This window comes from Globicephala melas, chromosome 1 (genome assembly GCF_963455315.2).
Source record: "Globicephala melas chromosome 1, mGloMel1.2, whole genome shotgun sequence".
In the NCBI taxonomy this organism is placed as follows: Eukaryota; Metazoa; Chordata; class Mammalia; order Artiodactyla; family Delphinidae; genus Globicephala; species Globicephala melas.
In genome coordinates, this window is record NC_083314.1 from 155,175,386 (window position 1) to 155,190,262 (window position 14,877).

General features: G+C 52.4%; 1 protein-coding gene across 9 annotated transcripts in view; it reads left to right on the forward strand.

Annotated features, from left to right (window-relative positions):
* RIMS3 (regulating synaptic membrane exocytosis 3) overlaps window positions 1–14,567 on the forward strand; it is a 35,363-nt gene extending 20,796 nt beyond the window's left edge. For all 9 annotated transcript variants that reach the window (XM_030867810.2, XM_070045483.1, XM_070045481.1 and 6 more), the window contains 6 exons: window positions 342–589; window positions 5,889–6,030; window positions 9,256–9,368; window positions 11,899–12,000; window positions 12,338–12,477; window positions 13,193–14,567. In XM_030867810.2, the coding sequence (XP_030723670.1) occupies window positions 373–589; window positions 5,889–6,030; window positions 9,256–9,368; window positions 11,899–12,000; window positions 12,338–12,477; window positions 13,193–13,405 (927 nt within the window). In that variant the 5' untranslated portion in view covers window positions 342–372 and the 3' untranslated portion in view covers window positions 13,406–14,567. The remainder of the gene's footprint in view (window positions 1–341; window positions 590–5,888; window positions 6,031–9,255; window positions 9,369–11,898; window positions 12,001–12,337; window positions 12,478–13,192) is intronic.
* The last annotated feature ends 310 nt before the right edge of the window (window positions 14,568–14,877 follow it).

A 14,877-nucleotide genomic window follows, 5' to 3' on the forward strand; every position in this document is an offset into this window, starting at 1 on the left:
CTGAGGTGTTCACTGAAACCCCAAGATGTTCGGTCGTGAGGTCACACAGCTAGTGGGTAGAGGTCTTTGGAATTCAAGAGTGGGTCACATAACTGCACAGCCTCCGCCTTCACCGCCAAACCAGGTCACTTGTCAGGGCAGCCACATGCTAATGAGAATAGTCCCGTTCATCGAGCCAGATTCTGGGCACACCCTTTACATTGACTTGTTCATTTAATCCCCACAACCTCAGAGAGGCTGAGCGCCTTGCCCGAGGTCACACAGCTAGGAAGGGGTGGGGCGGCGGTAGAGGGGCCCAGGGTCTGACGTGGGATCCCTTTGTCTCTCCCGCTGCCCCACAGGGTTGCCTGAGGCCCTGCCGCCCCGTGGATCATGTTTAACGGGGAGCCAGTTCCAGCCTCAGCTGCGGCCTCCAGGAACGTGGTGCGGAGCTCCAGCATCAGCGGCGAAATCTGCGGACCCCAGCAGGCTGGGGACGGGACCGGGACCACCACGGCCAAGAAGCGGCGCAGCAGCCTCGGGGCCAAGATGGTGGCCATCGTGGGCCTGACCCAGTGGAGCAGGGGCACACTCCAGCTCCCCCAGGCTGGTGAGGGGTGTGGGCCCCTCACAGTGACCGGGCGCCCAGGGGCAGTTCTCACGGGTGGGCACTCCTACCCCCACAAATCCTTATGTCACACTTACCATGTACCAGGTGCTGTTCTGGGTCTAGTACGTGTCCTGCTCACTGACTCCTTCTGTAACTCTATGTGGAAGGTACTGGAGCACAGAGAAGGGAAGTAAGATGCCCCAAACTGTACAGCTAGTAGGTGGTAGAGTCTGGATTCAAACCCCAGCATTGGGCTCCCGAGTTCGTGCTCCTAACCTTGGTACTCTGCTGCCTCTGCACAGACTTACACACTTATCAGCAGTTATTCATTAAGCAGCCATCATGTTCCTGGCACTGTGCTGAGTGACACCACAGCGTCACGGAAACATCCACGAGATTCAGTCTCACCTATAATCTTCGAGTTTCCTAAGTACAAGTAGCTGCAGACATGTTACAAAGCCACGAGAGAGACACACACATACAAAGACACATGCCTTGCATAATCACATGAATAGCATGCTCGATTGCTCAGGAAACCTACCCTTACGCACATGCACACTCAGTGGCCTGTGGTCATAGAAACACGTCACATGTGTGTATGCATATACCTCACAAAGCCACATTCACACACTACCTTCACAGCTACCTCCTGATAAATACAGCAGATTTTCTCAGACACCTGGTTATAGCATCCTACTTATGCTCAGCCTGCCGGGTAACCCACCTTGTCACACACAGTCACACCTGGAGCTCACGTCACAGGGGAGCCAGCTCCCCCCACCAAGACCTCCTCACTTTGTGGCATCAGCCCAGACACCAGCTGGTTTTGTTTTAAAACCTCTTCCTGCTTATTCTGCTCAGAGTGACAACTTCCCTAAGAAACCTTCAAATAGGCAGCTGGATGGGGGTGGTGAGGTGTGGGGCACTGGAGGATCCGGGGAGAATGCCCATCAAGACTCCCAGCTGGGGCTGGGGCTGGGGGACTTCTCCAGGCCTTAAAGTAGACTTTTACAAAGCCCTCCACAGGAGCATGTGGGATGGTCTTTTCCAGCAATCAAGCTGCGATATGGTTTCTGGCTCAGAGAAATGCTGGACGGGGAGGGGGCTTGAGATTATGAGTGCCCCAGGATGAGCATGGCCCCTGTGAATATGCTTGACACTAGGGAGTCCGGAAGATGGGGATCTAGGAATCCAGGAGTTGGGCTGGGACAGGACCAATGGGGTGGCGTTAAGGTTGGGGGACTAAGATTAGGAGGGCCCCCAGGAGTCTGGCCTCAGGAAACCAAGCCCTGCTGATCTCTGGCTGAATCGGCTGTTTCAGCTTCAGACCCAAAGGTCTCTTCATGCCCAAATGATTTGGAGGGACGGTCTTCCAGGGCCAGGACAGGTGCCTGAGTCACTGTGAGAATATCAGTGTTCTGCCTGAGACTGTCCACCTACCTAGGCTCCACAGTCAGCAGGCAGGGATTGGAGCAGACACCAGGATGACCTCCAGCCTTGAGGGGAAATGAACGCTGATGGGGCTTCCAGATCACTTGTCTCTGCAGTATGCAAGGGCATGGCTGAATGCCTGGGGAGCCAGGGGAATTGCCCACTGCCCTTCTAACCAAAGGGCTCTCTGAATCATCCAGTTGCCAAATGTCAGAGCAGGAAGGGGCCCTGGGGATCTGGAGATCTTCTGGTCTGAGTACTCATTTTATTGATGAGGCATCTGAGCCTGGAGACTAGAAGGTACTTTTTTGGAGGAGGACTTCAAATTGGCCTTCAGAGATACACCCTGTCATTTACTAGCTGGGCGACTTGGGCAAGTTACTTCACCTCTCTGAGACCGCTTCCTCATTTGTAGAATCAGGACAATAATACATGCCTTGCTGCGTTGTCCAGGGGATTGAATGAGATAGGATGTGTAAAGGTACCCAGCCTCTTGCCTGGCACGTACTAGACACTTGGTAAATTGTTGGTGTTATTATTACCCATGGTCACACAGTAGGGCCAAAAAAAAGTGACTAAAAAATAAAAGTGACTTCTCTGGCCTCCACAGCTCTGCCCCTTGCTCGTAGAATACTCCTCTCCTCTTCATAGTTACTTGTCCCCATTTTGTTCTCCCAGGCCTTGAGGTTGCCAGTGTCCCAGCTTAAAGCGCCATCCTGGGTCTGGCCTCAGAGGGAGGTATGGGGCCGATCACTGAGGGCATTGGCCCCGGAAACTCTGTTCTGGAATAAGATCCTAGCAGGGTGACCCTGCTGCCCCCGGCGGGATGGCTCAGTTCCCTGCAGGGCGGGGCTGTGTGCAGTGGGGAGGAACTCCTCTCCAGGACCCAGTCTCCTGGGCTATGAGTCTGCCCTTCCCAGGTCCTCCATACTGCTCATTGGCTTGAGCCTCACCCATCCTATCCGCTTTGTTTCAAAGCCTGTTCTATTGCGCCAGCCTCCCCTCTAGTTCCCCTGCCTTCTGCCTGCCCCTTCCATTTTATTCCTTATGTTGCCCTAGAATGGCCTTCCAAAAACTCACCCTGAAACTTTAGAGGACTAGTCCTGGCTCTAACTCCTCATGGGACCTTGGCAGAGTCACTTTCCCACTGGGCCTCAGTTTCCTCTTCTGTAAAATGGAGCTTCCTTCTAGATTTAACATTCTTTAAGTTGCGGGAGCAGAGAGGAAGGTGGGGTCAGATCTTTGGGCTCCCAGGACACAGGTGGGTTCTGGCCTGGCCTTAGACTGGGTCTACACAGGGCCATCCTGGGCTGTCCTTGCCTTTGCCCAAATGGAACTTCTCTTTTCAGTACCAAGGACAGTGGCTCTCCCCTCCTAGTCTCTGGGCCCTGGACCGGGGTGGGGCGAGGGCTCAGGATCATTGCAGGAGATCCCATGGGGAGTGCTGCTGGAGGCTGTGTTTTCCTCTCCCTTGTTCATGGTGGGACAGATGGGATGGTCCCTGGAGTCTTTTGGTCTCCAAGGACCACAGAATTATTGCAAGCAACTTGGTCCAGTTCTCTAGGGAGAGAGGCTACATGAAGTTACTCCCCAGATCGACAGAGTTCAGAGACTGGACAGGTATGAAACCAGTAGAGGAATTTTCTCTGAGTTTGCAAGACCTTCCTCCTCACCCAGAGACATGGAACTTAATCTCTGCTGAATCACATCTCAAAACAATGTGGAGTTGGTGGAGGGGAGTGAAGAGTAGCATATCAGTGAACTGGGAGTCAGTGGGCCTAGGGTGTAGCCCCAGCTCTATGGGCGCTTGGACTCTAGGTTCCCCATCTGGGAAATGGCACTTCAGGATTCTTTAACTTCCTACCCAGGGGCTCACAGTAGGTTGGGCAGATCAAAGAAGGTAAATTCTCTCCCAAATGGGTCAAAGCTTTCCTAAGCTCTAGAAGACGGGGGATTGGGGTCACGAGGTGGTGAGGCTCTGACTTCAGCTCAGGGTGTATGTTGGGGGGGTTTGCGGAGAAGGATGGTGAAGTGTGGCCCCCACAGGCCCTTCTGTCTTCTAATTGGATTAGAGAGGATGTGGCAGTTAGGAGCGAGGGACAGGGCAAGTCCACCCCACCCACAATTATTGCCCAGCCCTCTGCGTGTGGTGGGTCACACACCATTTGTAGGTTTGCATCTGTGTGTGTGATTGAGCGGATGGGTTCAGCTCCTGGTGTTATTATGGTGTGGAGGTCACATGTGTGTGGCAGGCTGTGTCATGTGTACGTATGACTAAGACTCAGTAAGACCATTTGTGGCTGTGTGACTGTTATAACATGCACACGACCTTGTATGTGAGATCACTGTATAAACATATGTGATTGTTGGCACTCATGTGTGTCTGCTTACGCCTGTGCGAAAGAAATATGCATGAGCTAATAAGACTCTGTGTGTGGGGGGGGCGGTGTGTGTAAGAGAGACAGACACGTTGATGGTCTCACTGATTGCTGGTTAGTAGCTGTTCCAATATCCCAGAAGCTGGGGTGGTTCCAGAGGAGACATTCCTCCTTACAGCACCCCACTCCCAGTCCCCCCATCCCGTCCTCTCAGCCTTTCCTCTCCCGATGGGGCTTCCTGAAAGATAAGTAGGGCAAAACAGGAGGAATAAAGGCCCCCTTCTCCCAGGCTGGGGTCTCAAACATCCCCTCCCGACCCACCGTTGGGTGTTAGTGGGAGAGCGAATTTCCAAGGTAACCAGCTCCCCCTTCCCCGCTGCTTTCAGGGGCTGTGCTGCCTGCCTCACCCTGGCCTCTCCCCATCCCTGTAAGCAACTCCACTCTTAATTTGCCTGGGCCTCTAAGCAGTGACAGCAAAAGGCTCCTTTGGTATAGTCCCTATCTGAGCGTCACTTCCCTCCCCGTCAGGCTCCTCAGGCAGCCAAGCTTCAGGAGGGGAAGTCCCTGAAAACCCACAACCTGTCTTCTGTCCGCCCCCCTGCCAGGCAGAGAGAGTGTCTAAAGGGACCACACTGCAATGCTGAGGAGGTTGCCATGGAAACCCAGGCAGGATGGTGCCGCTGCTAGGAGAGGCAAAGTGCCCTATGTTCCATGCAAGGCTGAAGAGGGGACCTAGGGGTAGAGGGCCCCCCGAACAGGAGCTACAGAGACACTGGGGGTGAGCTGTTACCACACAGCTTCTGAGGTTCTTCTGCAGACCTCTCCCTCAGAGCCAAAGTCAGTTCAGGTCAGCCTAGGAGTCTCTCTCTCAGTCTTATTTTTCTAGTGGCTTCTCCACCTCTCCACACACATCCCCCTCCACGTTCAGACCCACCTTGAGAATGGGTGTTAGTTTGCCAGTGGTCAGGATTCACATGGGTTTGTTTGTCTTTTATAGGGCCTGTGAGGGTATCACAGAGGTGGGTTGTGATGTCTGGGAGTGACAGGCTTCAGGAGAGTACCTGGAAGAGGAAAAGCAAATCTGGAAATTCCAGAGAAGGCAAACTTTCCAGAAGAAGAAACTTAACCCTTTGGGGCAAGGGCTGAAATTGAGTGGCAAGGTGTGGGTCAGGGGAGCCTGGCAGGAAGGAGACCGAGGGTGGAGGGCTGCAGGGCTGAGCGCTGCCTGCTGACTCCCCACCCGTAGCCCCACCATCTCCACTCTGCCTCCAGCCATCCTTCTAGTCTGCTTTGTCTGCGTCACTGCCCTGAGCAGGGCCAGGGGTCAGGCTGCAGACCGGCTCTAGAGGTCATCGCAGCAGTGGCCCTGCCTCCAGTCAGGGCCCTGCCTATCCTGCCCCCTCCCAAGAGGATGACTTTAGCAGTGATCTCGGAGAAGCCTCCTCAGTGATCTGACCTGTTCCTTCTCTGTGCTTCTGGGGGTGTCACAGAAGGGGCCACCAAGAAACTGCGCAGCAACATCCGGCGGAGCACGGAGACGGGTGTTGCCGTGGAGATGCGGAGTCGGGTCCCTCGCCAGGGCAGCCGGGAGTCCACGGACGGGAGCACCAACAGCAATAGCTCCGATGGCACGTGCGTTCAGCCCACCCCCACCGTGTACCCACCCTCCACCGGGGTCCTCTGGTCACAGGCACAGGGCTGGAAAATCTGCTTGGGTTTCCAGCCCAGTTATCTGAGTTCCTCTGTATCCCCGCCTCCCTCTGTCCCCCTCCCCTGGACACCCGCTGTCTGGACCCCAGTCTTCCTATTGCTCTGGGCCTCTGTCTCCCATCAGAATACCCCAGTGGCCCAGGAGCAGTTCATCCCATCGGTATGTTTCATGCCTCCCACCTCCCAAGACCTCCATACCATCCTGCTCCAGAGGAAAGGCTTGGAAAAGAAAATGGGATCCTAAAATCTTTTAAATCTGAAACAGTTGTTACAGCTCAGCTGAATGGAGTTCTCACAGGTGGACTTGCTTGGAGCTTAGGGCAGGAGTTTGGACTAGATCACTTTTTCAAACTGGATGATGACTTACAGGCAGGAAGTAAAATCTGTTGAGTGGGTCAAAACCAGCATTAGAAAAGGAAATAGGAAATTCAAATGTATCCCATGGAGGAAGGAAAAATTACCTTGTGAACTTTTCAACAGATAGATAGATGGATAGATGCACGTAGGTCTATGACGTTAAGTGTATTTCTTACATATGCATATGTGTTGCAGCCGAAAACTGGAAAGTCTCTGGGTTAGATATCCCCTTGGATCTCTTCTAAATCTATGAAAGGATGGTTATATGATTAAGATTTTCTGAATCAGCTTCATCAAGGCCCAGTGATCTCAGGATTCTGTGGCTCTATTATTTAAATTCTATGATCACGTGTCTTGCTACTGAGCCTGCTCCTATGAATGTGAGTAGCTGCTAGGATTTACCGTATGCAGAATGGCACTTCAGATCAGTGCCTCTTACCCTGGGGTCTACCAGCCACTATCAGGCCAAAACCAGTGTCTCATTTAATACAACAACCCTGAGGGATGTTGGTACTACCATTATTTCCATTTTACAAGTGGAGAAACTGAGGCACAGGAAGAGGGTATGGTACCTTTCCAAGGTCACAGCTATTAAGTGGTGGTGGAGTTAGGATTTGAATTAAGGACATTTGACCCTAAAACCTTTTTTCACAATCTCCACGCTCTCTATACTAAGCTCCTGAAATTCTGTGACCTCAAGAGTCTACGTTTCTTTTTGTTATAGTTGTTATCCTTTCTCTCTCTCTTTTTTTAATTGAAGTATAGCTGATTTACAATATTATGTTAGTTTCAGGTGTACAGGAAAGTGATTCGGTTATACGTATATATGTGTGTGTATATATATTCTTTTGATTCTTTTCTATTAGAGTTTATTACAGGATATTGAATGTAGTTCCCTGTGCTATACAGTAGGTCCTTGTTGTTTATTTTTTAATATAGTAATATGTATCTATTAATCCCATATTCCCAATTTATCCCTCCTTTCCTCTCCTTTGGTAACCATAAGTTTGTTTTCTGTGTCTGTGAGTCTGTTTCTGTTTTGTAAATAAGTTTATTTGTACTATTTTTTAGATTCCACATATAAGTAATATGATATCATATTTGTCTTTCTCTGTCTGACTTACTTCACTTAGTTTGATAATCTCCAGGTCCATCCATGTTGTGCTGCAAATGGCATTATTTCATTCTTTTTTATGGCTGAGTAATATTCCATCATATTCATTCATATATATATATATATAATGTCACATCTATATATATATGATATATATATATGTATCACATCTTCTTTATTGATTCATCTGTTGATAGACACTTAGTTTGCTTCCATATCTTGGCTATTCATTTAACCTTTTCAGATCCCATTATCCTAAAAATGTGATATTAGGCTATTGCAGACTGTGGCCAATAAAAATGGATGGGCCTTGAAGCCCCTTCCTGGGGTGTGAAGGTTGAGGCTGGTAGAGGAGAGACACATGTCCTTTCCAATAAGTGTATGTAGCCTGTCTCCCCTTCCTGCCTGTCTCTGGGCAAGAGGGACTCAGGCCAAATGGTCCAACAGGGGATTCGTTCTGGGACAACATTTTCTCTCTCTAGGCAGGAGCCTGGGCTATTCTAGGAGATCTTAGAACTTTCTTTGGTCCATTGTAGCCTCTGGGCAGTTCTGGGCCAGCCCTCCCTCACCTGTCCTTTCTCTGCTGGCCTCCCCAGAACATAGGCTTGAGGACATGCAAAAGTAGCACATTTCCCGTGATGATCACACCAACAGCCGCAGTAACTACCGCTGATTGTTTCCTGTTTGTCTGGAGCTGCTCCTGCGCCATCTGCCCGAATCCTCACCATCACCCTGTATGAGTTGGGTTTTATCTCTGTTTTTGTTTTTGTTTTTTTTTTGGCGGTACGCGGGCCTCTCACTGTTGTGGCCTCTCCTGTTGCGGAGCACAGGCTCCGGACGCGCAGGCTCAGCGGCCATGGCTCACGGGCCCAGCCGCTCCGCGGCATGTGGGATCTTCCCGGACCGGGGCACAAACCCGTGTCCCCTGCATCGGCAGGCGGACTCTCAAACACTGCACCACCAGGGAAGCCCCCTCATCTCTGTTTTGTAGGCAAGGCAAGCCTCTTACCATTTGGAGCCTCTGTTGTCTCATCTGTAAAACTGGATAATAGCTCCTGCCACCACAGTGGTGGTAAGGGTTAAATGATACAGTGGAGCATTTAGTGTGCTGTTGGCATCTGGCCAAATTTCAATCACTGTCAGTTTTTCCTGTTACTATTTCCAGGCTCCCCACAGCCATGGGCCACCCACCATTGCTTGTCATTAATCTCAAACCTGTAATTGTGTTATTTTGGTCTCAGTTGCTGTTTGGGATACCACCTCACATTGTTGACTTGGATTTCAAACTTATAGTCAACTAAAACTCAGCTCTTAGAACTTGTTCCAGGCATTGAAATTTCTGGCCTTTGTCTCTGGTTCTTGGCATTAACACCCCCTGGTGAGGACGCAAGTGTCCAGCAAGCCCTGCCTTTTCAGGGTCGCCTTAGAAATTCTGGCGCTTGAGGATTAAATACCATGATTATGTATGTTTATTAGTCTCTTTTCTCAAGTGGCATCGGAGTATTTTTCTTTAATGTGCAGAGATGAACAGTTCTGTTTGACCCCAGCCATAGTAGTACACTCGCACGTTGTAGAGGGGAGGTTGAGGCACAGAGGGAGTGCCCAGTGCCCCAGGGGCAGAACCACTGCGTCCCGCCATCCAGATGCCCTCAAGCATCTCATGCCTCCTTCTCCAGGTTCATATTCCCCACCACCCGGCTTGGAGGTGAAAGCCAGTTCAGCGATTTCCTGGATGGCCTGGGACCAGCCCAGATTGTTGGGCGACAGACGCTGGCAACGCCACCAATGGGTGAGTCTTCTCAAGGGCAGGGTGAGTGGGGCAACAGCAGCCATGCAGCAGGAAGGGTGAGCTCAGCGGGGGCCCTGCGTGATGCGATGCAAGCAGCAGAAAGGGGTCCTCGCTCAGGCTTTTGTGCCAGTGAGGAGGAGTCAGTATGCACACTCCTCAATCCCTCCCGCAACAGAGAGGAAAGGGTTCCAGCCTTTCTCCGCCAGCCGCCCTGCAGCAGCTTTTCCAGCACATTCCCTCCCTCGCATCACCACACACTCACCCACTCTCTCACCGCCTACTGTGTGCCCAGCTGTGCTAAGTGCCAGGCATAAAATGGTGAACAAAAATCGTCATGGCATTAACATCCATGGAGTCTGCTCCATCACTGATTATCTGTGGGACCTTGGCCAAGTCACATCCCTTCTTTGAGCCTCAGTTTCCTCATCTGTAAGATGGGAATAATAATGCCTGCCATAGTTCTGCGATCTAAAGACAATGTATTGAGTCCCTATTTGATGCTTCGCATGAAATATTTCATTTACGCCTTAGGAACCGTGTCTGATTTGACTTGTTACTTCTAACAGTGCCTGGCACCTAGAAGACTTTTAGTAATTTTCTCATCCTTCTTCTCTGCAGCTAGGAAGTACTCCCTACAGTCTATTCTTGGTGCTTTTAGCTGCAGTTCTGGCTCCCTCCCTTTCTCTCTCCCTTAGATCCTGGCTGTGTTGGCTTCAAGCAGCAACTCCCAGGCTAGCTTCCCCAGAGATGCCTCCTCACCTCCACCCTTCCTTCCCCATCAGTCTGACCTCAGCCCTTACATAGACAGTGTCTAACCTTTGACCTCACAGCAAATGAGGAAGTTGAGTGCAGACAGTGCCCTGCTGTGAACCATGCAGTGGAGCTGGCATTCCATTCCAAGCCAGGACTCCTCCCACTGTACTGCCCTGTCTTCCTCTAAACTGCTTACACAGGAGCCTTTGTCTGCTGGAAGAGGGGTCCACAGGGGTGAATGTCAGCTCCCACTGGGCTCTTGGGTGGGATTTGGCTAATCCCCAGCCCTTGCTTTCAGACTTTTTTTTTTAATTAATTAATTAATTTATTTATTTTTGGCTGGGTCTTCGTTGCTGTGAAGGGGCTTTCTTCATTGTGGTGCGCAGGCTCCTCATTGTGGTGGCTTCTCTTGTTGCAGAGCACAGGCTCTAGGCACACGGGCTTCAGTAGTTGCAGCACGCAGGCTCAGTAGTTGTGTCTCATGGGCTCTAGAACGCAGGCTCCGTAGTTGTGGCACACGGGCTTAGTTGCTCCACGGCATGTGGAATCTTCCCGGACCAGGGCTCGAACCTGTGTACCCTGCACTGGCAGGCGGATTCTTAACCACTGCGCCACCAGGGAAGTCCGCTTTCAGGCTTTCAAGGGCTTGGATAGTCTGCTTTGGGCCAAGGGCTGGGAGGCAGTGAGAGGAACCAGCCGCTTCCACAAGGCTAATACGCCATCACAGCCTAGAACACTTGTGTGTGGTGCCCCCTGGTGTCCTAAACTGGGAAGGACAGGTTTGCCTTGGCTCACCTTGTTAGAGATGTTACAGTGAGACGTGGAGATTAATTCCTGAGACCTCCCCCTCCCTATTCCCCATGGGGAGCTCAGGAATAGCTAGAGGGAGAGGGATGAATTCCAGGATGTCTCCTGAAAGTCATAATTCTCCATCTTCCAAAGTGTGCAAATACAAACAGTTGCTGTTGCATGACGGCTCAGAGAATCTAAAACGGGTGGCTAAACCCAAAGTCTGGCCCATTTTAGTTTTTCTGCATCAGGCTTATGATTCTGCACCCCTTTGAAGGACGTCCCAAGTGACTAGTGCAGAATTGCAAATTCTGCTAACCTGTGTCAAACAAAGCCAAGAGTTCTAGAAGTCAGACGACTGATATGACTCCACACACAGAACTTGCCCCAGCTGGATAATCCATTTTGTGGGGCACAGAGAGGAGTTCTCACTCTGTGCTCCCGGGACATCTGCTGCCTTCCCCCCATCTTTTATCAAGGGTACGAGCAGGCCCTCATTTCCAGGACGTGCCTCATGTCCTGGGCAGGCTTGTATCTCAGCGTCTCTCCAAACTGATATCCTTTAAATATTTGTTTGATGTTTATTGAGGGGAGTAGCTGATGACCACTGTGCAGAAGGTGAAGAAGAGCTACTGAGCCCACAGCCTCCCCTCTGTCTTCCTGACACAGGAAGCTCTGTCCCCAAACTTGCTATTCTGCTCGGTGAAGCAGAACACCCCTCCACCGCCCATGACCAGGCTTACATTTGTTGTTCCCCAAACAGGCCCCTTGAGGGTCATGCCCCCATCCCACCGTAAGGGCCCTGTCAAAGCATTTCTCAGCTGCTTTAACGTGGTCTCCCGAGAGCAGCTCCGGCGCGTACAGTTTTGTCCATCTTGTGCCCTTTCCAGCGCTGGAACATCCTCTGCAGACTGGCATGCTGCATGGTGGCTGGCCGGCCTGCCCCTTGGTCTGGCTCTGCCTGAACTGTCCCTCTTCTCCCTTGCAGGGGATGTGCACATTGCCATCATGGACCGGAGCAGCCAGCTGGAGGTGGAAGTGATTGAGGCTCGGGGCCTGACCCCCAAACCAGGCTCCAAATCGCTCCCAGGTGAAGCAGATCAGCTGGGAGAGGGATTTCGGAAACGAGGTCCTGCCAGGGAGGGATGTACAGCTGAGTTCTGGGTCTAGAGAGTCCCAGCTCCCCACTGGCCTAACCAGTATTCTCAACACTGGAGTCACGGATTGCCTGGAAGGCCAGTGAGTGGGGGGAGGGGGAGGGGAGGATGGAAGAGTCGGTGTTGAGCCCATCTCTCCACCTGCTGTCTGCTGGTCAGCTCAGCCAGCTCACCCTGCTCCCCTCCAGGATCACATGGAGGTTAGGGGATGGGCAGGCCACAGCAGTCTCCCCTGGACACCTCCCCATCCTGCTCTCTTCCATCCCTCAGCCACCTATATCAAGGTTTACCTACTTGAGAACGGGGCCTGCTTGGCCAAGAAGAAGACAAAGGTGGCCAAGAAGACCTGTGATCCCCTGTACCAGCAGGCTCTGCTCTTTGACGAGGGGCCCCAGGGCAAGGTGCTGCAGGTGAGTGTCATGGGGCCAGTGGGGCGGGGCAACTCTCAAAGACTGTAATTTAAAATTTGTCTTATTTATGATTTATCTTGTGCCAGACGCATTAAATATGCTTTACCCATTTTTTGTTACAACCTGGTGAAGGTGTTTTTCTCCCTGTCGATTCATAAGGACACCAAGGTTCGAGGGAATAACTCAGTTGCCCCCAGGTTGCACAGCTGGTAGGTAGAAGCAGGGTTTGACCACCATCTTCTTCCACCTGGTGCTAATGTTGATTGTCCCACTGTGATCCAGCAGCAGAGCGGGAGCTGTGACCCAGGTCCTGGACTCTCAGTCTGCTCCCCACTCAGGAAGGTTGTCATCTGGGATGCTGAGAAGCTCTGGAAGTCAGACCCAGGTTCTAATCCCAGCTATGCCACCAATTACTGTGTATCTTTGGGTTAGTTAATTAACCTCTCTGAGATACATTTCCTTTTTGTAGAAATAATAATACCTAGCACGTCTACCTAGATGGTTGTAACAGCTGAGATAACGTATATAAAGCCTGTAGGGTCGAGCCTGGCACATCTTAAGTGCTCGGTAAGTTGCTGCCCAAAGTCAGTGTGAGTTCTGCCTCTCTCTGTCCCATCTGTGCCCTGGCAAAACTTCTACATGGTTCCTGGACCCACTGCCCAGCCCTGGAGCTGGAGATGTGGCTCAGCTCCTCTCTCTTCCTCCCCACTGGCAGGTGATTGTCTGGGGAGACTATGGCCGCATGGACCACAAGTGCTTCATGGGCATGGCCCAGATCATGCTGGACGAGCTGGACCTGAGTGCCGCGGTCACCGGCTGGTACAAACTCTTCCCCACGTCCTCAGTGGCAGACTCTACGCTCGGCTCCCTCACCAGGCGCCTGTCCCAGTCCTCCCTGGAGAGTGCCACGAGCCCCTCAGGCTCCTAAGGGCCTCAGGAAGAGGCCTGGATGCAGTGTGGGAAGGGGTGCTGCCACCCCCCGTCTCCTCCCCTGTACATAGTCTTCACGTCTTTCTGGACCCCTTGCCTTGCTGCATGCCTGTTGGCTACTGGGCCTGTCCCAGCTGGCAGTGGAGACTCTAGTATGTGTGCGTGTGTGTCTGTGTGTGTGTCTGTGTGTGACCATGTTAGATCTGTTCATTTGTCTGGGTGTATTTGGTCTTAGTGACTATATGGGCTGAAATCCACGTCTCTCTGTGTCTCGTTGTGAAGAAACCCAAAGGAGAGTTGCGTGGACGGGACTCCATTTGAGTCCAGGGGTGGAAGTGGGAGACGCAGCCATTGGTCCATCCCACCTGGTCCTAGGCTCAGGGCAGAGCCTGCGTGTCCCCGCCTGTGCCTGTTCTTGGTGGTCCCTGCTTAGTTTTCTGTCTTGTTCTTTGTTCCACCTCTGCCTCTCCCAGCGCCTCTGCTCTTTTTTGAGGAATGTAGCGTCCACTGCAGCTGGCCACAGCGAGGCCCCTCTGGGAACCCTGACACCCCTCCTCTTCGCTGGGCACTCCGGCTGCTCTTCCCACCGAATGCATCCACAGCACGTAGCATCTCACCTAGCGCCCTGGCCAGGGCTCCGGGAGGCAGACGATGCCGGGGAGCTGAGGGCTTAAAGACCGCTTTCTCCCTCGGGCCGGCGCCACCTCCTTCCTACAAGTGAGATTGAAGGAGGTGTCAGTTCCCAGGGTTGCAGGCCAGGGACCTTGGAGGAAAGTGCTGGTACCTCCCTTAGAATTGTTCACCTCCTGTTTCCCTCCAAGCCTCCTCACTTGCGACATGCCAAAGGAGCTCTCCCAGCGGACCCCAGGTGGTGTGGAGTGGACGGTCTTGACATGCAAGAGGTTGGCCTCATAGGGACGTTACCTGCCAAAGTGGGCAGCCCCTGGCGGCACCTGTGTCCATCCCAGTTCCTGAGGGTGGCCCTGTGCCCCTCTGGGCTCGTCCTGGAGGGGCCTGGCTTGTTGAGGATGTGCCCAGGGCAGGGCTGCTGGCAGGAATGAGGAGGGCTGGGGCTGACTTGCTCTGTGAAGCCTGTCCGACCTTTGGGGATTAGCTGCATGAAGTTGATTATTGGGGGCTCTATTTTTTTTTTTTTTTTTTCTCTTTTCCAGACCAGGGTCCATGTCTGGGAGCTCAGATTCACTGAGGCTTCAGCCTCCTGGCTCCACGGACGGCTTGGCTGTAGACTCTAGACCATCACGGTCACCAGCTCTGTATAAGCAATACTCCCCCCTCTCGGCCTCCCTGCCCCCTGCCCTCTGCCGCTGCCCTCTGGAGGGTATCCTGGCCTGCTCTAGACACCGCGCCTGCCTCTGCTTTCTTTCCACCCTTGTCTGGTTGGAGCTTCCCAAAGCCACTCAAACCCTGACCTGATTGGACAGCTGGGCCCTGGGGGTGGGCACCAGGGCC